Source organism: Phocoena phocoena, chromosome 6, assembly GCF_963924675.1.
Source record: "Phocoena phocoena chromosome 6, mPhoPho1.1, whole genome shotgun sequence".
NCBI lineage: Eukaryota > Metazoa > Chordata > Mammalia > Artiodactyla > Phocoenidae > Phocoena > Phocoena phocoena.
The window spans coordinates 85148414-85174654 of NC_089224.1; the positions used below are offsets into that span (position 1 = coordinate 85148414).

General features: G+C 37.2%; 1 protein-coding gene across 1 annotated transcript in view; it reads right to left on the reverse strand.

The window, feature by feature from the left end:
- The window catches only part of GRIN3A (glutamate ionotropic receptor NMDA type subunit 3A), a 143661-nt gene that overhangs the window by 47260 nt on the left and 70160 nt on the right, over positions 1–26241 (reverse strand). The window contains exon 4 of the mRNA XM_065878977.1: positions 1311–1456. Coding sequence (XP_065735049.1) covers positions 1311–1456 — 146 coding nt within the window. The remainder of the gene's footprint in view (positions 1–1310; positions 1457–26241) is intronic.

Genomic DNA, 26241 nt, shown 5'->3' on the forward strand with positions numbered 1-26241 from the left:
GGCCAACTCTGAGCACTTGGGCCTTCTAGATGAAGCCTCCAGAGTAAATGAATACCCTGAGTGGAATGCAACTGGAGACTGCAGCAGTGGCTTATCTCACCCTTTCACACTGCCATAAGCGCCCAGTTTGTCAGCCATTACTATCTAGTGGGGAGCTATTGCTGTCTCCCTGCCATCTTATTCTTTTTCTCAGCCATGAATTTCCCTAAAGGAGAGGATAAAGAGGAGGAGCTGGGAGGCAAAGGAACACTAAACTCTGTGTCAGAGAGGGACTCTAATGTTTTAATGTTCTTGCAAAATTGAAAGTGCCATTTCATAGTGCTTCAACACTATATATAACTCTGCAAATCTGAGAACACAAGGTTTCCTTTCTAGACTCTAGCTTAGTCCATAAAATTGTTTTAGGGGCTGATTACTAGCGCTCTTGAGAAACACTGAGCCTCTATGTCCCATAAAATTATTTATTTCCCTTTCTTAAAAAAAAAGTTTGAAGTGCCAAGTCTTGTTGTCCTTTGGGGAGATTATTGTGTTTGACAATAGAGAAACCAGTTTCCTGGTGCTGCACAATTCTAGGGACTGGAGTTTGAATGTATGTCATTGTCCTGAGACCATCAGGCAGGAGGGAGAGGACTGCTTGCCTGCATGCTGTGGTGCTTATCAGGAGCCATTCATCGCCTTCTCCCAGGCAGACTAGATGAGCAGACCTGTAACTGCACCAACCTCTTTTGCATTCAGCTTCACTGAATTACAGGCTCTGATAATCTGCCATGGTAATGTGATTGCTCTTGATTGCTTCTCATAAATGCCGATGAGAAGGATGCAGGCATGGGAATCATTGCCTTTTATCTTATTTTCTTTCTACAGGAAAGGTCTAAGATAAAGTCCACTTCCTTGTAATAAGAGGAGACAGTCCACATGCTTAGAGATTCACTGTGAAGGAAAGGGTTGCTTTGGGGCACTTTGTCCTCTGGCCACATTCCCTGAGTGTTTGATCATTTCAGCACCATTGTTTTCCCAAGTGATGTCGAAACAACATTTACTTCCCCCACCATCTGCTACACTAATGACTGCACTGGCACTTTGATCAAAGCTACGGCCAACTTGGGACTGTGCAGGAACTAGTAAACTAGGTCACATAATTAAATGCACACTTATTCCATACTGCCTCCTGGATCTCACATGGTGTGAGATATTACTGAGCACACAATGGATATATTTAGCTATCATTTTAGAAAACCGACAAACACTACATCAATAGCAAGGCTTCTTTTTCATTGAGAACTTTTTGGATGCAAGAGGTTGACGCTCACTTCAGATACTCCACTCCATCGGGTGTGGCTGGTACATTGTATCTTCTCATATACTCATGCATCTCTGGGAAGCTTTGCCTCACATAATCTTCAGCACTGCTTTCCCGGACAGTTCCAAAGCGGAAACCTTGAGAGGGATGATGTAGCTATGAGGCAGAAAAAGAAGTGTCTTTAATATAAATTCTTAGAGTTGTTTTCAAAATTTTCTTTTCCATCATTCTTTGGATTCTAATAATGACTTAGGATTTTTCAAATGCACACAGTCATAAACAAATTTCCATGTGTACATGCTCTTTCATACAAGCTTTCACATAAGTAAATGTTCTATCTTCACATAAATAATTGTTCTATCTTCAGAAGCAAACAGATGGAAACAACAAACACAAAGTACAAAACAGCTTTCTCCTTTATATTGAGAACCTGTCAGAATTCTTTAGAAACTATAAAACGGTGTGTAGAATCAAACTTGGTATTAAAAATTGCTTATCAGACAAAGCATAAAGTTAAGATAATAAATTAAAGATTGTGCCTTTCCTTAGTTAGAACTACACAAAGGCCAAGTTAAAACCTTGCATCCTGAGATTGAAATGTACATGACCCCAAAGAGTGAATACATCTCTTTTATGTTTATTGGTCTTTATGCTGCAGTATATTTTAAGTTTGTTGAGTTTGTTTTTGGTGTAATTACAAGATGATCTCTTTCCTTTAAATAACTGTATTACCAGTCATGCTGTATATTTGCTCAAATGGAATGGTATGTAAGACAATTAGGAGCAACAGAGGAGGAGGGTAGCAGGAATAGATCCAGTAATGGCACAGTTCTCTAGAATGTAAGACCTCACAGTGAGGAGAGGCAGTGTACTGGGAGTCCTGTAGAAGCTTTCTGTCACTAAGGATAATAAAAATACAGCACATGAGGCAGTATAGTTCATGGAAGTTGTACAGAAGTGTTAATATAGAATCTAGACTTATTTAAAATATAAGAATGAACTGGGATTGAGCTGTATTATGAAAATAGTCGAATGTACTGTAGTAAGCAGTATATTAGAGATTATACTTCTCCACAATTGTTATGTTAAAGTTCTTTAACTTTTTTGTTCTGCTTCGTGTTAACATATTTGATATCATTGGTTCTGACTGAAGCCTTGGGGACAGGAATTCACTGATGGGCTTCATGGAGTTTATAAGTCTCCCGAAATTCTAGGCAACATTTTATGTAAATATGTGTTTGTAATTTTCTTCTATAAGGAAGATAGTACAGAGTTTCATATTTTTTCAAGTTGTTTATAGCCCCTACAGGTTAAGAAATCACTGAATTTGGTAACAAATAACTTATATTTGAAGATTAATTAGTTTTGACACACACCAAAGGTCTAACAATATGGCAATAGTTAAATAAATTATATGCCACATCCTTATAGAATGTTATCTAATGTATAAATCATGTTTGTGAAGCACATTTAATAAAACAAAGCAAATGCTCATATGACAAATTGAGAAAAAGCTTTGTTATGGTCTGATCAAAATTAAATATGTATATAATTATTTTAAATGCTATGAACCCCCCCACAGATATCATATATGTACACACACACACACACACACACACATCTTGGAAAAAAATATATCAAGATATTAACAATGGTTGTTCCATTGATGGTGAAACTACAGGTGTATTTATTTATTTATAGATTGTTTATAGAAGCATGCCTCATGTTTGTAAGTAAAAAAACCCTTTATTTTACAACCAGTGAAATAAATAACTCATTAATTTATTCAGTATTTTTGGGGGGCAACTTTGTATAATTTTCAAAGTTACTGGGCCCACAAAGGTAAATACCTGCAATCATTGCCACAAAGGGACTCACCACTTGGTTTGTGGTATTTCTTTGGATATCCCACTGTTGAGCAGGTGATATGGCAAACCCTTGTGTTCCATACACTGAACAAATTCTGATGTTTTATGCCAGCATAACCTTAATGAGGCATCAATAATAATAATAGCTAACATTTATTGAATATTATGTGCCAAATATGTTTACCTGCATTATCTTGATTAATCCTCATAAAAATTTTATGAAGAGGGCTCTATTAATACTTCCTTTTTAAAGATTAATCAACTGAAGCTCAGAGAAATATAGTAAGTAATAAGTAAGAGTAAGTAATAAAAGTAATAAGATCACACAGCTATAAGTAGAAGGGACTGGATTAGAACCCATGTCTGTTTGACTTCAAAGCCCATGCTGTTACCGACCACATCACCCTGCCTTCCAGCTCATGGCAGCAAATGGAGAGAAGATGTTTATTAGAATGAACTCACTAGTCTTTTAAAATATTCTCCTTAAGCCTTAGGCCTAGGCTGCTCTCACAATAGCAAGCTGCAGCCCTATGGCTTGAGCAAGGCAAATTTATCAGCATTCTGTTTGTCCAACACCTATTCATTTTTTAAGGCCTAGAACAAGACTCTCTGTATGAAGTCTTTGGCCTTATCTAGCTTCACCCTCCTATCCAGGAAGAACAAAAACAAAAATAATTTACTGCTTATTTATCTGTGCTGATACAGCACCTTGAACATACAGAATATGTAGGCTAGGTACTTATTTAGCCATCTTTCACACTTTTCATGCCTACCTCCTTTGAGCCTTCCAAGAAACTTATGAGGTATTTCTATTATCTTCCTTTTACAGATAAAGAAACTAAAGACTAGAAAGTTTGTTATTTGCCCAAGGTCATAGAGCTAGTAAATGTTGGATCTGGAATTTGAACCCAGATAGTCTGATGGAAAATAGTGAGCTCTGAACACCATGAACAGAGCTTCTGACACTATGTCATACTGACTCTGGGTCTGGTCATTACAAAGCTTGCTACTTATGTGACAGGCAGTGAGCTAAGGGCTTTGCACATTTTGAATTCTCACAATAATCCTGCAAGATAGATGTTATTTTCTTATTTTACATATTAAGATGCTGAGGTTCGGGCAAATTAATAATCAAATTCTCGTAGCTAGCCATTAGCAAGATTCAGCTTATTCTTTTCCCTAATATGCAGACCAGGTTTCATTCATCTGTGGACCACAGTTACCTATTACGACGCTTGGCACCTGATAAGGGCTCTATACATGTTTGTCAAATCAATTAATTTTACCACTATTCTTCTATCCTCTCTTCACCCATTTAACTTCTATTCATCCTTCTTTTCTCAGCTCAGTAATCACGTCCCTAACTTGCTGTCTAGGCCAGATGCTCCTTTCCTAAGCCCTCATAGCACGCATACCTTTCTTTTGTAGAACTTATTACAGTTGCATTTTTAAAATTTAATTGTGTAATAGTTTAATGTCTAGACTGTCAGCTTATTCACTGGACTGGAAGTCTATGTAAAACATTTAATTAACTGTTGTATTCCAATGCCTTTTACCACGTAGTTGCTCAATAATATGCTTGATGAATGACTGACAGATTCTTTGAACCACAGGGAGATGAGAGCTTTGTCATCCCACTAAGCACAAAAGGGACTAATGATATAGCTTACAACTCAAGCTTTTGAAACGAACCCTCCTTTTAAGGTAAAAGGGTCTTAGGTCAGTAGTTAGAATACTTTTGTCTTACCCATGAAAATCATCCTTTTTAGAAGTTCATTTTTTCACATTATGCTGTGACACTATCTTTATGGCCCATGAACTATTTCTAGGCAAACTCTGGACCTCTTTTCTTTGCTGAGTGCATCAATACAGCACTCCTTCCCAAGACACTGGAGGGAGTTGTGAACCAGCAGATCAAAGCTCGGAATTCCAGAGGAGGACTAGCTAGCCCTTTGTGTTATCTCCTTTTCGTGTTTTCCCGCTGCCTTTTGCCCATGGGCTCCCACATCTCCCTGACATGGCTCTCATGCCTGTGAAGGAGCAGTTTTGAGAATGGAAAGTTCCTTCAACATTAACATAAATAACTAGGTTCTATGGGAGGAAGAATTTTGTTAGTCTGACAGGAACCCCACTCTAACCTGGAGATGTATTACAAACACTGCCACTTCTGCAGTCCAAGCCACCATCGTTTCTGCCCTCTGCACGTTCCCTCTCTTCCCCTCCAATTCAGTCAGGGTCATCTTCTTAGAGCCCAAAACTGATCATGTCACTCACTTGCTTCATACCTATCAATGGCTCCCCATAGACCTTGGGATGAACTCGAAATTCCTCACGTGGCCTCAGCATGATCCTTCTCCTGCCTTCTTCTCTCCAGCCTCTTCTCCGCACTCTCCCCCTGGCCTCTAAGCTTTAGCCAGTTCTCTCAGTTCTTCCAACATATACTTTTTGCTTCATCAGAGCTCTTGCCCATAGCCTTCATTCTGCCTGGGATGCTCTATCTCCTCAACCCTAACTTCCCTTCGTGTAGCTAACTCTAAAATGTCACTTCCTGGAGAAGGGTAGAGGGAAGGGATAGTTAAGGAGTTTGGGATTGACATGTACACACTGCTATACTTAATAAGGATAACCAACAAGGACCTACTGTATAGCACAGGGAACTCAGCCTAATGTTATATGGCAGCCTGGATGGGAGGGGAGTCTGGGGGAGAATGGATACATGTGTATGTATAACTGAGTCACTTTGCTGTGCACCTGAAACTATCACAACATTGTTAATTGACTATATACTCCAGTATAAAATAAAAAGTTAAAAAAAAAAAGTGTCACTTCCTCAGAGAAGACTTCACTGACCTCTAAACTAGATTAGGCCACCTGTAGCACCCTCCCATTGTACCCTGCAATTTCATATTGCGTTACTAACATTTGGGATTATTTGTTCAATGCCTACTTTTCCTGTGAGCTTATAAGCTTCCATGAGGGTTGGGCCTATGCCTGTCTCATTCGTGTAGTCATAAGTCCTCAACAAATGTTAGCTGCTATTATTCTCATCATCATCATCATCATCATGCAGCAAACACAGTGCTTGGTACAGAGCAGATGTTTGATAAGTATTGGTGTAATAAGTCTTCATTATTAACACAAATTCTCTTAGGTTAGATACATTACAAACTAGATACTTTTGTCACACTTCATGTTTTCTTTCTTTCCTTTTAAACATTAAATTTTTTCCTTTAGTTCTTATCTTAATTCTTTCAAAACAGTATGTTCTTTTTTATTTCTATGTGTGAGTTCCAATACCAAAAAAAGCATGAGCTACTGAGCAGTCACAGAATAATAGAATCAGAAAAGGGATCTAAGAAGCTATTGATACAATTGGATGGACTAGCATAGTCTGCCCTTTGTGTCCATGTGATGTGTAATTCAAAGAGCCAAGGATGTCAGAAAGCCTGCATCCAGGAGGGAGGATAAAAGTATACAAAGAGCTAAAGCAGTTGAGCTGCAATACAAGCATCACCAGGAAGTTCCAGAGAGAGAAAATTTTCTTTAAAGTTTCAGCTAAATATTTCACCAGCTCTTCCAATTCTGTTTATATTTGTGTCAGCCTCTTCAGGCCTTGCGGAAATATCTAAGGTTAAACCACGTATTTGTATGTGAATTGTTCGGTATTAATGGAGTACTGAACTCTACCCAGAGCACCTGTGTGGAGAATAATCAGATAGACATTTTGCAGAAAGCAGAGAAGTGGCTCAAAACAAGATGGAAGCAAACTCAAGAAATAATCAAGCTGCTCTGTCCATGGTAGATATGATGATTTAGATTCAAAAACAATCTCAATATTGAGTATTTTCATTTAAGCTCTACATTTGTATTTATCTGAGATTGTTACTTAAGTATGAGTGGAATGTAGCCACTAGATCTGATAAAATGTCCTTTGGAGGTGGGTGGAAAAGGCCATTCTTAATTTCATCAGTGAAATGGGATATACTAGGTATTGGGACCATAGTTCATCCCTGTGCCAATATAATGTCCAGTTAAAACCTATGGACTGTATAATGGAGGGTGGTCTCAGAGTTCGGAGGGGCTTTAAAAGTCATCTACTCTGTTCACTGATGCTTGAATCTTTGATAGCAAAGCTAAATATATTACTTGGAATTTCTTCAAAATGTAGATTCTGACTCATTAGGTCTGGGTTGGAGCTTGAGAATCTGCATTTGTAATAAGCTCCCAGGTGATGCTTATACCTTGGTTCATGGACCAGATGTTAAGTAGCAAGGCTTTACTTATAATGTCACTATTATTTGCCTGTTAAGTATCTGCTTGAATGTCTCCAGTGACAAGGAAATCACTTCTCTTGAAGCATATCTTCTGTATAGGAAGGATGCCTTTGTGTTCCATGCAACAAATCTATCTATTTGAATATGTAATAATAATGATAATAATAAAAAAAAACAGCTAATATCATTTTTGGTTATTGTGGGTGTTCTGTTCATAAAAGGTTAAAACAAGCTTGATGGATCGGCCAAGCTCCCTAAAACAAGCACATTCATCCTTGAGTCCCTGGGGGTCCAATACTTGTGTTCAATACCTAGCTGTCTTGGGAGTGGCCATAGGAGAACTGAGCCCTCCCCACTCCTTCCTCCCCTTGCTGGCATCACCACATCTTCACACACATCTCTGCTGCCACACTGGCCATCTTAATGCTTCTTTTTTCCACTTCGCTTGGGTACAGGTGGGGGCTAGGGACTGAACTTGAAGAGAGGTATCAAAGTCAGGGAGGCTGTAAAAATAAGGAGTCCAGACCTCAGGAAAGATGAGTAGCTGCAGGAAATGCTAGAGATCATTTAGTCCATTCATTTATATATATATCTTGCATTTATTAAGAACTTTCCATGTGTCCAGCATTGTGCTAAAACTTTCACATGGATTGTATATTTTAAGCCTCATAGCAACCCTATGAGGTATTTATTATCATCTCCAACTTTCACATAAGAAGTAAGGTATGTGTTTAAGTAACTTGCCCAAGATTGCTCAGCCAATATAGGAAGTTTCTGAACTTAGTCGGACTGCAGAGACTTTGTATGTAAACATTCCACTGTACTACTTCCTGATCTATACGATAAGGAGACTTACGCTCTGATGAAAAAGGTGAACAAGAGACTTGCTCCAGGTCACACAAATAATGCAAAGGTGAGCTTGAAAAACCTGAACTCAGGCCCAAGTAGAATCCTGTTGAATGTATAATCCCCTCCCCAAATGAGTATGGCTGATAAGAAAAATTGTTCTTTGTTTCTTCTTTATAGTAAGCTATGTTCAACAACACTTTCCCATCTACTATTTATGAAACCACAAGTTTCCAGTCTTTATGTCCTTCTCTAAAAAATAATTTCCTGAGTTAAATTTGCTCAGCAACATCCATAAATGGCACTATGGTACTCATTTACTAGGCTTTTGGAAGTCCTTGGTATTTCTCTGTCTCATGTATAGTCATGCAAGGGTAGGGTCTGTTATCATGGTCTTTGTAGTGTCTAAAAGCTAGATATTATAGGATTTCTAGAGGGTAATTATCACTATTCTGCTACAAATGTTCAATCTCTGTCTTTGTTGACTGTTCCCTTTCTTTGATGAAATTCACGTTGTTTTGCTTCTTCTCTGACCCTGGTCTAATGTGTCATTCTATTCATCTGGAGCAGGCTACCCTTTTCAGTTCACTGAGACAATTCCAATTTATTCAAAATCCCCTTCAAATCCCATTTTATGCTGTGTGATCTTTTGGAGCTATGTCCATTTCTCCCTTATATGCCAGATTAATTATTTCACTACGGGTACTGTAACACTACTGGTGTTTCCAAATACAGAGACATAGAATAATAATAATTGCATTGATGGTGATGATGATGATGATGTAGCTCACCCTGTGCCAGGCATTGTTTAAATACTTTGGACATATTAACTTTTATAGTCCTTACAACGATCATATGAGGTTGATTCTATCATTATATCCATTTTATAGGTGAGCAGCCTGAGGCGCAGAGCAACTAACTAACTTGTCTCAGCTTATGGAGCCAGTAAATGACAGAACTGGGCAGTCTGTGTGGCTCCATTACTTATGCTCTTGACTACCATTATACATAGCACAAAAGTTTTTGGCTTTACCAGCTATTCCCTTAATTGCTGTGAGACTCAGTTCCCTTATATGTAAAGCGGCTAACTGAAAGAGTTCAGCCATTGTACATGTAGCCCAACGGCCAGTGGGGGAGCTTAATTAGTCCCTAACAACTTCTTAATACTAGTAGCTATCTGTTGCATTGATTACATGCATGGCCTTCCATACTCATAATCTCATTTCAGCCTTCCTATATCCCTATGAGGTAGGTTCTATTAATAGCTCTAGTTCATGGTTGTGGGCAAGCTCAGAAAGTTGAAATAACTTTCCCCAGGCTCTTCAGCCCATGCTGTTGCTATACCCACTTATCAGCTGACTCTAGAACCCAGATACAGGTAAAATTATTGTCTTAATGGGATTTTCAAAGGTAATTATTATCACAGTGCAATTACTTTAGAACCATAATTCCTCTAAAGATGTAATTCCACTGTGACAGAATTGAAGTTTGAACCAGGTCAGCTGAGGCCAGAACCGACACCTCTTATAGAAAATGGGAGGATTCCATTTAGCTCATGGCATCAGAACAGCCCTGTCTTTTTGTTTATATAATTGACTTGCTATCCAGCCAAACTTCAAGGTGAAAAATGACCTGTGGACTGTGGAACTCAAACTTCTCACTTGAGTCATTGCACATCACCAGCAGTACTGTACCCTGCAGACTGAGCAGGCAGTAAGGTGCTTGCTGAACCTAGACTCAGCAATTCTGGGCTGATTAAATGCAAATGAATGAAAACAGCTATAAATTTACCTGCAGTCTAGTGATGTAAGCTTTTTGGCACAACTCTACCCAAATCCTTATGGCACAGGGACTTGTTTTAATGCCAGTTTTTATTTAATTATATAACAGAATAATTAAATATTAAAGTATGTCCAATTGGGCCTTCATTCAGGGTGGGCTGGATACGAAGGTACAGTAGGAGGTTTAGCCCAAAGGTCAGTAATCCCACAGCATCGACCCCAGGAAACCAGCCTCTTAGAGATCCGCTAAAGCAAAGCATCAAACAAGCAGAAAGACAAGCTACTGAATAACAGAAAGAAGAGAAATGCTTTCCTCTTGCTTTAATTTTCCCTTAGGCTAGCCCTTAGTGGTGGCTGTATTTAATAATTTTGTTTGCCATGGCTGAAGAGTCAATCTGTCTTTGCTCTAGAGTGCTCAGGGAATCAGTGATTGAGCCATTATGATGGAGGGGCCCGCAAAGATTCAAGCATCTATCCTGAATATGTGCATCCAGGAGACAATATCTCCTCACTCCCCCTCCTCCGGGGCAGCCTGCCTGTAGCCTTGCTGCCAGCTTTTCCATTTCAGACCATCTCCCAGTTTATGAGTGAGCTGGTATTTGCTTATCTTTCTCTTCTGTTCAGCACACTTGCTCCTGTTAAATGAATCACAAGAGCAGCACAACTAAAGTAGCATTTTTGCTTTGTGAGCCAAGCACCAGCGGGTAGCAGTCAGCTGAGTTAAACAGGCATTTTCTTTCTCCTCCTTTTGCAAATTTCAGAAAATTTTCATGCAGCAATAAAAATGACATGCAATGATTCATTTAGTTTGCGGTTGAGAAAAATGAGGATCAGCAAGATTAAGCAATTTGACCAAGATTAGATAGCTAAGTGGAACTATGTCATATACACATTTAACAGATTGAACTTGTGTGCTGCCTCTAGAATTTAACCTGAATGCAAGTTCTAAATTCCACTATCTTGAGTAATTCTCACAAACAAACTAGGAGCATGAATTGAGTTTATAATTCATATGCAGAAACTGGCTTGATGCAAACTGAAAAAGCAGGTCCAGGAGCTTTTCTAGTGTCTACATAGTAGCAGTAAATGCTTTTAAGTGTTTGATGAATGAATATGCCCAGAGTGGAAGGAAAAAACAGTTTGCTCAGAACCAAAAATTCATGGTGTTAATTAATCTACACTGAGTTTAAAAAGATAAGTTTAATGTATCTCATCAGTTTAGAAGTAATTGTAAGTGGAAGCTATTTGATTGTTTTAAGATCATCTGTTAACATCAGTGTACATTAAAAAGTAGTAAAATATTTTTAACTACAAATATTGATTTATAAAATTTGGTCACTTATTGAACTCTGAATTAACTCTTCCTCTTTTTTTGGGTTCATATTCTGAAGCATAATTTTCAGATAAGTGGGCTTATCTAAAAATATAGACCATTTCTTCTGAGAACTATAGAATGTTAGACCCAAGGTGATCTTAGAACCATTTAATTCATAATCCTTAATTTGCAGATGAAGAAATAGAGTTGATCAGGGTTAAATGACTTGCCCAAGGTCAAAGACTTGATTATGGCAAAGTTGGGACCAGAACCTAGTTCCCTGGACTTTTGAGATAACATAAGTCATATTAATAAAAATAAAGCATGACTAAATAGTAATATTTAAGGATGAAAATTGAACAGAAACAACCTTGAATATCCAGATCAATGTTTAAGCTGTTGAAATGGAAATTATGGAAAAACTTAACCAGTTTCACTTTATGAAAAAAACATTCATTTACTTAATGCCACAACAGAACATGAATCTATTCTCACTGTAAAGTGCAAACAGAAGTTTTATAGTATAGAACATTATAGTAGCTCTTTTTCCTTCCTGATTCTACAGCCTCCTCCAGAAGTAGCTGTTGCTGATATTTTAGTTGTCATCATGCATATTCTTGAGCTTACCTCACTCTCTAAGGGGCAGAATTTGGTATTCAGATGTCCTTTTCTGATTACAGCCTGGAAAATGTTCTAACTTGTTTGAGACTACTGTTTTAACGAACATGAAATAGGAGTTTAAGCCTAAATATGGAGTTAGCTGGCATGCAAGCCACAAACAGAGTGACCCCAATCTCTTAGATTTCTATAGTAAGTTTTTTTTTTTGTATTTGTCTATTTATTTTCAGCTAAAGAACTTCAAAAAAGCCTTCCATACATTTCCTCCCAACAATCCTGGGTGTCAGGAGGAAGGAATTGTTGTGTTCTCCATTATAGAATAGGAAACCAAACTCTGGAGAGATTAAGTGGGTGCAGTCTATTGATTGTATTAATGGCTCCAATTCTTCTCCCCTCTTTGATTCACTTCCTTTGCCATTTCACCATGAGTGCCCTCCCTCTTGGACTCTGGTCCCGAGCAGGTGACTTACTTTGGTCATTGGAATGTTAGCAGACATGGTGTTAGAACAGTCTCAGAAAAGTGCTTGTACCTTTCTGCTTGTGCTATAACTCTCTGCTGTCACCACGAGAAGGACATGCCTGGTTTACCTGCTGGATGATGAGACATGTGGAGTAGAGCCAGGTCACCCCAGCAAATATTAAAGCCACCCCAGACCAGTCAACAGCTACCTGCCCCCAGATACATAAGTAAGCCTGTACTAGGTCAGCCAAACCTTGCAAACTTGTGAGCTATATAAATTTTTTTGTTGTATACCACTGATGTTTATGGCTGCTTGTTATGTGGTATTACTGTAGTAACAGGAAATTGACACAGTGGTAATAACTATAAATGAGAATCCAGAAATTTAACTAAGACTCTGCCTCTAAGCCTGGTGCTCATGTCATTTGGCCCAATCTTGCCTTTTTGCATTTACACATGCTATTACCTTTGCGTGGAATTCCTATTTCTGTTCCTCATATTCTTCCTTTAAAATGCAGATTAGGTACCATCTCTTTTCAGAAGCCTTCTCTGATCTTCCCAAGAAAGAGTTAACTATCCTTGTGGGTGCCACCTCTCCCTTTTGCATATTTTTATTATTTCATTAATCTCATTGCAGAGCAATTAGTTGTTTATTTGCGTGTATTTCTGAAGGGAATATGATTTTATTTGAACTCTTTTAGAAATCATCATATTGCCCTCATTAATCTTTTTAGAATTATAGTAATTGATAGAAGAACATGATAGAAGAAAGGAATAATTTCTTGCTGAATGATTTTAAGCATATTTCTGATTTGGTTTTGCCTGCTATCTAAGTTAGGATCCCTAGGTCAGGTGAAGGTTCAAGAACAAAGAATCCATTAATTCAGCACATATATATTATGTATACTGTGTACCATTACCATGAGTAATATAGGACAGGTCTCTACTCCAATGGAAAAAAAGATTAACAAAAGGCAAACTAGATAATTACAGATAGTGACACATTAAAGAAGGAAAGAAAAAAAATGGTATGATGAGATAGAAATTCAGGTGAGGTGGTCAGGGATATTGACATCCTCACTTGGTACTTAATGGTGAACACGCCTCCTTTCCTGGTTTTACTGCAGGGTTTAATCTTAACTTGATTATGCATTTTCTGAGAATAAAAATTGGGTGCAATGTTCTTTACATCTTACATAAACTCTAGGCACAGAGAATAGCTTGCTGGCTGATTTATTAAATTCATTGTGTGTGTGTGTGTGTGTGTGTGTGTGTGTGTGTGTGTGTTTGTATGGTGTCTTCCCTTCAGATTTTGAAATTTATGCTATTTGCTTGGAGGGTTATTATAAGTCTGTAAATTCTACAAATAAATTTCATATTCCTTGATAATACTTCTGGGCTTCTTCTGAGATTTCCCATTTGGAAATGGTCATAGGCTTTATTTCGAAGATGTATGTCAAAGCATAAATCCTGAATGCCATGACTGTTGGCTATAATTCTTCCTGGAGAAGTCAAGGATGCAGTTGTTCTTCGCCTAATGTTAGAGGTATGAGAAAAGTAGCTAGAGTGGATCCTCAGCTCTTATATTAGATATAATCTGTTCTTCTTCATTCATCTGGTCATCTGGGATTATGGTCATCTACAACTCTGGAGAATTTAGATTTAACAAATAATTACAGAGCACTGATACTGGCCAGCAACTGTGTTCAGAAATTTTACACACATTATCTCATAATTGCATAAAGACAGGGCTATGAGTAGGTACTATTTTCAAGTCTATTTCTTAGGTGAGGAATCTGAGGCTTGGAGTTTAAGTAACTTGCCCAGGATCACAAAGCCCAGTTATTTCCCAGAGACAAGATTCAAATACAAGTTTTCTGACTTGAAACAGGATTTAGAGGTCTTTCATTTTTGTCAGGAAATGTTTATCAAGTACCAGGCTCTGTATACAAAAATGATCAAAATGGCATGGGGAAATTCCCGTGAGATGATTTTATGTCACCCCATAAACCTCCGAATAAGAGAGGGAGAAGAGAAAAGGAAAGAGTGGGTTTGAGGGGTTCTGTGTGGCAGTTTGTCAATTTAGAAGAGAATTTTTGCATTGAATTCCCTGGAGAGCCAGCAGTTCCCAATATTCTGTTCCCACAGAAGACACAGTCCCCTAGGGATGGAACTGACCGGCAGTGGGTTGATCAGGCATCCCAGGCAGTAAGCCTTGCGTCATGCTCCGTGACTGTAGTTTACGTGCTTTTTCCAACCTCCTTGGACCAGGGGACACCTGGGACAAACTGGCTTTCATATTTTCCTTCAAAGCAAACTGGTCAAGTAAATTTTTCTTTTATGAGGGTTGGTTTTCTATCAGCATTTAGTTTTTATGTATTCAGACTTTCCTCTAATATGCATAATTGCTGAAAGAAAAAGGCTGTAGAACAGCCATGAATTATGGCTTTTAGGGGAATGAACATTGCAGTTAATGTTGCAAGACAGCTTCCATTATAATCCTGTTTTCACATCCTTATGATTTTTTAGGGGGGATTAAGGGGAGGTAGAACTTTCCTTTGAGCTAAAATTTTCCATGGTTTGACTCAGCCCAAGGTGATTTTCAAAAATGAAACATTTGCACAGATGCCTCCATTTATTTCTTGAGTTATTGTATTTGGAAAATGCTGTTCATTTTTACTCCAAGTATTAATGCATAAAATATTCCAAGTATGAATGGCTATTAAAACTTCAGTCATCACATGCCACTTGTCTCAGGAAAGACATCTGAGTATCACTGTAAAAGAATTATAATCCCCAAAGGCTAGATTCTCTGTATAACCATATTATAGCATTTAGTGCAAAACTGGTTAAAATATTTCATTATTTTCAGAGTTTCACTGTAATGCTTGGTTAGCACACAGCTTTTCACAGTGGAAATAAATATTTAGGTTACTTTGACTACTTTCAAATTTATAATGAACTCTAAAGTGACAAAATACATTTAAAAATAATTTCTATACTTTTTGAACTATATTAATCGTGGTTTTAATTCTTTAGCTTAGATCTGTTTTAAGTGTGTCTCTTGTAAATAACACAGTATTGAGACAAAAAATATGAAACCAACTTTTGGGGATCAGAATTACTAATAATTATCATAAAACCAAAACCAATTCTTCCCGTATCTGAGAATATCTATTTAGAACTTGGGACACGTACGTAATAGTGTTTTGTTCTATTGGTTTGTGTCTCTAACTTGTTTTTCTCTTCCACCTATTATTGGTATAGTTTGATATTCTGAAACATAATCTTTTTTGTGGCTATTTTTTGTTTTATGTGTATGACTTTAGATAATTTATTTGTTTTACCTATGCTAAAATACTGCCAATGTACCTAGTGACTAAGCTGAGAAAATATTAGGTATATTGTAAAGTTTGGTACAAATGAAAATTGTATTATCACTTAAAATAATAATACAATTAATTGTTTGCAATGATATTGAAATATTGTTGAGAACCGTCTTGTATGGTCAGCAGTTCTTTCTCAGCTTTTCCACTTGGTGACAATCTTTACATTCATGTCCAAAATGAATGACATTTTCATTAGGTAAATATTTCACATTGAATAACCTCTTGGTCTCTTTTAGAATTTTGTACCTTTATTCTGTTCAATGCAATATTTTATAAGCTTATCATCCTGATTAGTTATCCTTTGAATATTATCTCTATAGTCTTTAAATCTTATTCTTTTCTTTTGTGACTGGAGATCAGGCATTTTATAGAAAATGGCTAGGTGTTTTCTCATTGCAAATTCTGTTCTGGTACATACACACGCACATATATGCATCCATACACACATATATGAAATATACATATATCATAGACTGTACTATATATACTATGTTTCTCATTATATACACATATATAATATGCAAATATTATACACAATATATTATGACCTATACACACAATATATAAGCATATAACATATATATTATAAATGTATATATAACAAGACATATATATCATATATTAGCATATGGAATATACATATACCTAAGAAATATGTATATACATATATATTATATATTTTATATATCATTATGTTATATATGTGTATACATATTTCTTAGGTATATGTGTATTATATATATAATATAATATGCATATTTCTTGCTAATGTCTAGGCTACATTATTTTCTGATTCTTTCCCCCTTTTTCCTGTAGCATATCCACACAGCCGTTCTCATCATCTGGGAGGAGGTTAGATTTCTGTGTTCTCCTTTCAAGGTCTCTTTTTTCTCTCTTACTCTCATTATCTGCTTAAGAATGAGCTCTCCTCTCCTCTTATCCTTCATAGTTCTGTTTCATCATTCAGAGTTCATTTAGCTCTATGTTTACTTCCTCAAGGAGGCCTTCTCTGATTATGTCTCCTGTTCCCCCCACCCCCAAGTTGGTAAGCTTCCTGTAATATACTGGCATAGCACTCTCTGTTCATCATCATAACGCTTATCTCATAATTATGGTCATTTAATGTCTGATTCCCCTGCTAGAATGAAAGTTCTCCAAGGGGAGGCTTTGGGATTTGACTTGTCTGCTGTTGTAACCCCAGGCCTTATCTTAGTGGCAGACTTAGGGTAACATACATATTTATGGAATGGATGGATGAATGAATCGCCTGCCTGCCATTCTCATTTTAAAAAATAATTTCTATATTTAAAGTCATTAGTCAGTATGACTAGTCATTTAATATAGTTTTTCCTATAATTGCTATAGAGGACAGGCTAGTTATGGTACTCAATGTCTGAAAGCATTTCAACAACTTTTGCCCATGGGGAACTATAATTTCACCTTATGATATCATAAACCACTCAAGGATTTCATGTAGTTACCAGAACCTTGGGGTAAAAGTATAACCCTGAAAGCTCTTGCTGCCTATTAGTCATTTGGTACATGACACAAAGCAAAATATATTCTGCATTCTCAGACTTCAGTTTGGCTCTTAGTATATTGCCTGCTCGATTTTATATTTGACCTGCAAAATATTCAGCTCCCTGAAAGCATAATCCATCTAAAAATCTAAGGTAATTTGCAAGTACTAGATGCACCTCAAGCGGTAATTAAGTGAACATATTATGAATTTCTTATTTGTTCTGATAATTATTTTTCTCAAATTACATTCCTGAAATGCTGAGCAGAGCTTTGGGAGCTACGAGCATTACTACCCTTGCATGCTTAAGAAGTTTTTTTGTAAAAATTAATTAATTTTTGGCTGTGTTGGGTCTTCATTGCTGCGTGTGGGCTTCCTCTAGCTGTGGCGAGTGCGGGTTACTTTTCCTTGCGGTGCGCGGGCTTCTCACTGCGGTGGCTTCTCTTGTTGCGGGGCACGGGCTCTAGGTGCGTGAGCTTCAGTAGCTGTGGAGCACGGGCTTAGTTGTTCTGTGACATGTGGGATCTTCCCGGACCAGGGCTCGAATCTGTGTCCCCTGCACTGGCAGGCGGATTCTCAACCACTACGCCACCAGGGAAGCCCTTAAGAAGTTTTTGAACATAGTTTAATAGGAGGCAGAACGTTGTGCTGAAAATTGTGATGGATCTGAAATGAGGAAACTTTGGTTCAGGTAGCAGCTTGAACGTTCAAAAAATCACTTAGCTTCTCCGAGCCTCAGTCTTCTCTGTTATTAAATGTCTTTTCTGCCTTCCAAAGACATAAGGGATAAATTGAGGTGCTGGAGTGAAAGCGTTTGGGAAGCAATGGAGAGGTTTAAAAATCATTTGTATCATTATTATTTGTCATAGTAGTGAAGCAAAATAGTCATTTTCTAAAACCATGTAAAAATGAAAAGAAAATCACTGGATCAGGCTAAAAGCTTGTATTTCCTACATGTAATACTTTCTCTTCTTTCAGCACTCAATTGTAGATAAGAACTAGTGCGGGCCTGTGCCGATGGCAACCTTATGTGAGTTCACGGGCATCTCCTTTCATTCCTCTAGGTTAGCTGGAAACAATGATTTGTCCAGTGATTTACAAGATGTGAAGAGCAGGGTGAGAAATAGGTTAATAATGGTTCAAAGAAGAAGCTGATAAGCCGGTTGCTATCTCCACAGAGGAAAGAACAAGCGTGAAAAGGCTCACAAAGCAACACAAGGAAGAGCTTCTTGGCAGTGAGGGTCAACGAGTGACAGAGATGAGGGGTTCTTTTCCAAAACTCATTAGAAGATGGACTTTTGTGCTACTGGTTTGGCTGGAAGGTGCAGAAGCAGCATAGGTCAGTTTGACAGTGGGGAAGGGAGAATTCTGGGTGGACCATGAAGAACAAAACTGTTATAGGTCCATTATCCAAGATGTCTACCAGCTGGGCTAAAATTAAGGCTGGGGCTCTGAGTCAAATCATTGCCCCAATGCTGGGAGAGGACCAGAGCTAAACAGGATCACAGTATGAAAGTGACTGGAGCCTTAAACTAAGGCACCACTTATAAGTTGGAGGTAAAGTTTAATCCTGGAACATGTCATGATTCAAGGGTAAAGGGCCAGGAGCAAAGTGACCTGATGCTCGCTCATGTGAGAACTGACCTACAGAGATGGTTTTTCAATCTTTTTTAAGAAATTTATCTATTTATCCAATTTTTTCTTCCAGTTTTATTAAGATATAATTGACAGACAGTACTGTATAAGTTTAAGGTGTATAGCATGATGATTTGACTTACGTATATCGTGAAATGATTACCACAATAAGTTTAGTGAACATCCATCATCTCATGGAGATACAACATTAAATCCTTCTCCAATTTTATTGTACAAATGAAACACCTAGGGATCTTGTTAAAAATGCAGATTTTGATTTAGTAGGTATGGAGTAGGGCTGAGATTCTGCATTTCTAACAAGCTCCCGGAGATGCCAAATCTATTGGTACTTGGACCACACTTCTGGGGAGAAATGATTTAGATAGCACAACTTAAATTCTCCCTGAATGAAATTGGGATTAGTTCCTGAACCTGGTTGGGGGAAAGATAAGAAAGAGGGCTGTGCCTGAACGTGAGGGAGAAGTGACCTCAGCTATAAGAAGTAGAGATAGAGGGAACTGATCTTGGCAGGAAGCTATGCTGGCTGCCTTTTCCTTTGGTCTGTTCCACAAACCCGATGGTTGGTGTCTTCTCCCTAAAATTCATCTAACTGTGCAGTGGTACATATGTTCCTTGCTCTATGTAAGCAGAATTATCTAGTCTAAATTAACCCATATAAAAAACCAAGAGAAGTCTCTCCCCTCCTTCAGGGAACAGGTCTTTTCTCAAAATATATGCAGAATATATAGGGGCCTTTTGGAGGAAATTTTCTTAATACGAAGAAATGGCTGATGGGAGAATTTCAGGACCTGTGGCAGGAAGAAAGATTTGAGGTGCCTCTGATATTATTCTTTCTAGGGGTGAGCAACCCTTTTACATGAGTGTCAATTCAGTAAAACTAAAAATGTTAGTAGCATGTTTTTACTGTCTTATTTTATATACATATTTTGTATAATCTACTTTTTTTACTTGATGATATTTAATATATCTAGTTCATTTTTTTGTTAACAGCATCATTATGTATCAGCCTCCTCTTAATGACTATGAATTATGTCTAGCCTTTAATAGTATAAACAATAGCTTGATGAATAGAGACTGATTTAGTCTCTTTGAACAAAATTTATGTGACCTGAGCAGTGCTGAAGGTGGAGTGGAGTACCAGTTTGAGGGATTTAACAGGGGGATGATTAATTAGCACCAGAGTTCATAATCAGACACTACAGCTTCATTTGGAGCTTTCCAACTGCAGGCTAAGAGGAGAACTTAAGTGATCATTTCACAGGAAGCGGAGGCAGGGGAGCAGGGCAGCATCTGAGACTGTGACCTTATGCCACAGTGGTGGTAGATGGAAGACACTCTGCAGATAAATAGCTGCTTCTTCTTAGTGTATGAAGTACCCAGGAGGGCATAGTCTTGCTGCAACACTTCCCTGGGTAGGGTTGTAATGATACTGATTGTGAGGGTGGGATGGGAGTTAATCCTTCCTGGATCTGTGTCTCTCTTACTTCGTCATCACATACTGAGTCACATACTATACTGTGTGTGCACAAATTCAAATGTCACAGCCTCAGCAGCTGTCTCTGCCCTTGAATCATCTTTGCACATGAACAGCTTTCCCAGACTAAGTCCAGGGGTGGGGAAAGGGCTGGTTGGAGTAAATCAGGTTGGGGAGGACATTCTTACTGCATGTATAAATGAAACACTGAGTGGGAATAATTCACAGTCAGATATTGTTGGAAATGAATCCTGCCTCTACCATTTATTACCTATATGACCTTGGATAACTTACCTAATTTCTTTTAGCCCTGTTTCCTCATTTGTATGGATGCAGTAAAGTTTAAATGAGAAAAATCCATGTAAAGCAATTAGCATAGTCCCTGGAACATAGCGGGAGTCCAATAAATATTATATTATTTATTGATGATATTTTCAGTTCCTATTCCTGACGTTATGTCTGTGGTCTTATTATGAAGCTAAGTAGTTCATATATGACCCTCAGGATGCTGATTGATCATCATTTTAAACACATAAACCACAGGAAATGCACATATTTATATACCTACTTTCACATTCTTATCTACAGTAAGATTCACTTCCATTAATTCTATGTCTTTAGATCATGCATGAGAAAAAAGCCTAGTTCAAATATAACTTAAATAAACATTGATAGGTTCTGTTTTGGTTGGCACAGTTAAAGTTTTACTGTTTTTTGGCATTTTTTAGGCAGCAGCTTTTTGATAAAATGTGATGGTAAGTGCACTTCCAAGTTTGAAAAATATGAATGGATTCTGACAAAATGTCTGTCTGAACTTCAGCTATGCATAACATCATCTATATTATATGTATATATATATGATATATATAGTGCAACTGAATCTATATTATATAATAATATATTATTATATAATATTATATATATAGTGCAATTGAATCTATATTATACACACACACACACACACACACACACACACACACACACACACACAGTGCAATCAAATTGGCTAGAGCAGGCTTATATGCAGTTGCAACTGGGAAAAATGAGCCCCAACTGGCTGAATATCCCAGACTGAGTTCATAATAGAAGTGAACTCACAGTTAAGCCTCCTGACTTGCCACTGGATACACTGGTGGTTAGATCACATAGCTTCTGATTTGATAAAGAACCAAAATGTCAAGTTGAGACTAAATCATAAAAATCCAACATTCACCTTAATTCACATTATTAATGGAACTAAAATATGTATTTTAGACATAAAAGGAGTCCCTTTGGGGGTTGCCACATAGATATTTATTGAGGATGAAAATGAGATTTTTCACAGGGCAAACCATCAAACTTAGCATCAAACATCTATCTATTCAATATCAGGACTTTGCCTTTTGTATCACAGTACCTCACCCCCTACCAGGGCTCTCCATCTATCCATTCCATAACATTGAGTATGGAATGGTCTGAATGCTTTGAATGATTGGGAGACCAAGTGGTGAGGTGTGGTCAAGATGAGTCCAGTAGGATGGAGACAGAGGGTGGGAGCACCTCTTACCTGCAGTTGAAGGGTGTAGCCAGGTGATTTCCACATTATGTCCAGCAGTGACCTGGAGTAATTGTTCTTTCTAATTACAAATGTGTGTGTCCATTTAAACTGTTTTAATTTTTGTATAATATAAATGTATGTGTGTGAACATACATACAGTCCATAGACATGTATATGGATAGCTGTTTATAACTACAAAATATATATGTGAATATTTACAGATATCCTAGGACAGATTCATTGATTTAGAAAGTATCTATGTATAAAGACAGTGCTTGCTAAGTAGATTAATAATGTAAACAAAGTTATAGGCCAATTTTCCCCTAATTTAAGGGAAGGGTTTGCAAAAATTTGGCATGTTTTCTGTTTGTATTCAAATGAAGGAAGTGATGTTTGACATTCATTAAAGAAAACCCAGCAGGGTGTCTAATTGAAAACATTTTGCTGCTGTTAGTATGAATTACTGTATTTGAAAGTAATAAAGCTGCAGTTATTTAAAAAATTCTATAAAGATGCCGTCCCAAACTTATTTTGGTAGTAGGTAAGGAAATAAACAGATTGCATGCTCATTTGTTCAGTTTTCCATTTATCAGCCTGAATTAGCAAACTCTTATTTTTTTTTAAAGTTCCTTCGATTAAAGAATATTCAGGAAAGGAAGAGAAATATCCATTTTTCAAAACTCCTACTAAGTGTCATGTACTGTGTATCTGATCCTTACTGGACCATTAAATATTTCTGACCTAACTCCACAATCTGCTGCCAGGGACCCAGAACCACCTAGGCTGTGGCAGCATTAATCTGTCTTATGTTCCCATTCAAGGATCCCATATCTCTGACCTCTGGCTCCACTATGGGCATCATGGTCTTAGGTTTTCTTTGCTTTGATAATCTGCTTATGTCAATTCATGGCTCAAACACTATGGGTCACTCTTGGATTTGAAACTCATTTGGGTATACTCTCCAGCTGCAAGTGAGAGGTGCTCCTGCCCTCTGCCTCTTTGCTGCTGGACACATGCTGGTCACCTCTGCTTGGGCTCTTGGCCAAGTCCATTATCTGAATGAGTGGTTGACATATGCTTAGGCTCTAGGAATACAGGTGCGTAAGATAGATCTGATTTCTACTGTCATGGAGTTTATAATCTAGTGGTGGATGGAATAAGAACTTCAGACAGATATTTTACATCCATTATCTCCTGTAATCCTCTCAAATGAGGATACGGAGGCCATGGCAAGTAACCTGCCAAACTCCACACAAACATACATCAAATTTAGATTTGTTCAACACCAGGATTTTGCTCTTTGTATCACAGTACATTGTCCCTTACTGGGGGGCTTTATTCATTCCATAGCATCTAGTATGAGAACGTTTTTGTATGGTCTTATCAAAAGCATTTGACTGATTGATTGATTGATCGATTAAAAAGTAATCCCTGCATAATGCTATAGCCCTATTCCTATGATGCTGCCATTTTTCATTCATTTATTAATTGAAGAACATTTGTAAAATATTTACTGTTTCCCCAACACTGTGAGGATCCAGTGATGAGCAAGACACAGTGGGACAATTAACAACTAAACAAATAGATAACACGACAATTTCAGTTTGTGTTAAGTCCTATGAAAGGAATAAACTGGATGGGAATGAAAATATGCTTCCGCAAGTCTTTGTGAAAGCATAGCGTCTTAAGGATGTAAAGATTTTACTATGGAAGTGCTACTCGGTGAGGAACTCATTCTACCTGGACTTGAAATGCTGCAGACAGCAGGAGGGCATGTGTAGCAAATATTGCTGTTGTGACTATTGTTATGTCTGAATTATTCCCATTCTCACTTGGCTTATTATGTACTTTCTCATAACATAAACAATACATGAACATTGCAGAAAATATGAAGTGGAAATAATAAAATAAATATTTTCTGTAATTACACTGCTCAGATACCAGTACTGTTAACATTGTGTTATATTTCCTTCTATGCATGTTATATTTCCTGTACATATGCATGTTATAAAATTAGATATATATGGTTTTGTATCCCAACTTCTCACTTAACATTATATTTTGATTTTTTGACATTTTAAAAGCTCTTCAAAATCATCTCTACTGGATGCATTTTTATAGCACATAGGAACATTGTAATGCATTAACTGTGCTGTTGCTGGACATTTACGTGGTTTCCAAGTTTTTGCTGTTTTGAGAAAGGTTGCAGTGAATCTTTGCAATAACCTGTTATTTATCAAGTTATTTTCTTTGGACAGATTCCTAGAAGTGGAAGTCAAGGGTGAAAGGGCATGAACCCTTTTAAGGCTCTTGATATAAATGGCCAAATTGATTTATGAACATATTGTAACAACTTACAATAGCAGTGTATGCTGGTGCTAGTCTTAATGTGCTTCCATCAAGATTTAGAACTATCAATAGAAGACACCTATTTTGATAGGTAAAAACATCATTTCATTACTGTCTCAATTAGCGTTTCTTTGATTACAAGTAAGATTTAATATTTTTAAAAATTATTGGTCAATTTTGTTTCTTTTCTGAATTGCTCTTAATATTCTTTATTTATTACTTGATTTTAACGTTACTTATTGTATACATTCCTTTCTTCCTGGAAAGATTTAAGGCAGCTTAATGGTCACATAAAATACAAGATAGCATAAATTAAAATAGGGTGAAGTAGAAAAAGAAACTATATGAAGCCAGGAATGATGTTTAAAATGCATACCACAATGACAATAAATCTGCTATTAGTGCACAAGAATTTTGCCTCCAAGCTCTGTAGAACTGAGCTCAAAAAGAGAATCTTGCCATTTATCCGGTTCACATTGGCAGTGAAAGAGAGAGAGAGAGAGAGAGAGAACTAATTGTTCAAGATAAATATAATTAATATTGGTATTAAAATCTGACAAGAATTTTAACTATTTTTATTATTATTTTGTGCCCCCTAGTTGTCAGACACTATGCAAGTTGCTTTACTTGGATTATCTTAATTTCTATGACTATTTAATGGGGGCAGGTACTTTATTAATGTCATTTACAACAGTGCTTGGCATATAGGAATGGTCAGTGAGTATTAGCTTTTTCTCTTATTATTACTAATATTATTTCAATATTTAGAACAAAAAATCCCTTGAATCTTCTTTTAAAATTATATATATATATATATATATATATATATATATATATATATGTATAAATTTTTTAGAAGATTCGGCAACAATCAAATGGACAAAAAAATCCTTTGGGATTTTGATTGGAATTGCTTTACATCTATAAACTAATCAAGGAAAAATTCGACATCTTAAAATATAATACTCAGTCTTTCAGTTTGGTAATATGGCAGTTAGGAATTTATTAAAATTGCTTTATTAAGATATAATTCACATGCCACACAATTATACAAGATATAATTTATTAAGATATAATTCACCCATTTATGATTCAGTGGTTTTATTATATTCACAAGATATGTGCAACAATCAGCACATTCAATTTTTTATCCAAACCATCTTTTATGTTTTGTACATTAAAGTTGTTTTCTTTTAATGCAATTCTTATAGAGGACACTTCCCTGATCTATCATGAATTTTTGTTGCTAGAGTGATTGGGATGTTTCTCCTGTTATGTTTTCTATCTAGAAGTACATGGAGCCCATGGGAAGTGCCGCTCCACTCAAACTACAGCATTTCTTACATTTTTCTTCTTTTGAGAAATTTTCTCTCTAGAATGTCTGGTAATAAAACCCTTCTAGTTTATTGCTTGACGTATTCTTGTTCCCCTTTTCTTGGCTTTCCAATCTTGTGGCACATGATGGAGGGTCACGACTACACCCTCTCCCTCCAGTCTTGGGGCTTCTGCACGGGCTACCATGTCACCCTGAGATGGTCTTATCCTGACATGCTCTAACACCCTACCCAACTCCTCTTTTCTCATTTCCCTCCTTCAGGTCTTATCCTTCAGATCTCAGCCAGACTTTCTCTCCTCAGGGTGGTGGTCAGGGAGGGGCTTCTCTGATTCTCCATTCAGATCAGGTCTCCTGCGAGGCTCTCAGATTCTGATGTATTTTCCTTCATAGTAACTAACCACGGTTTAAATCATTACCTGACTTATGTGTTCCCTTGATTAATACTTTCTTCCCCTGTTGCAAGGACAGTGTCTGTTTTGCTGACTATTAAATTCCCAGCTGCCTAGCATGGTGCCTGGA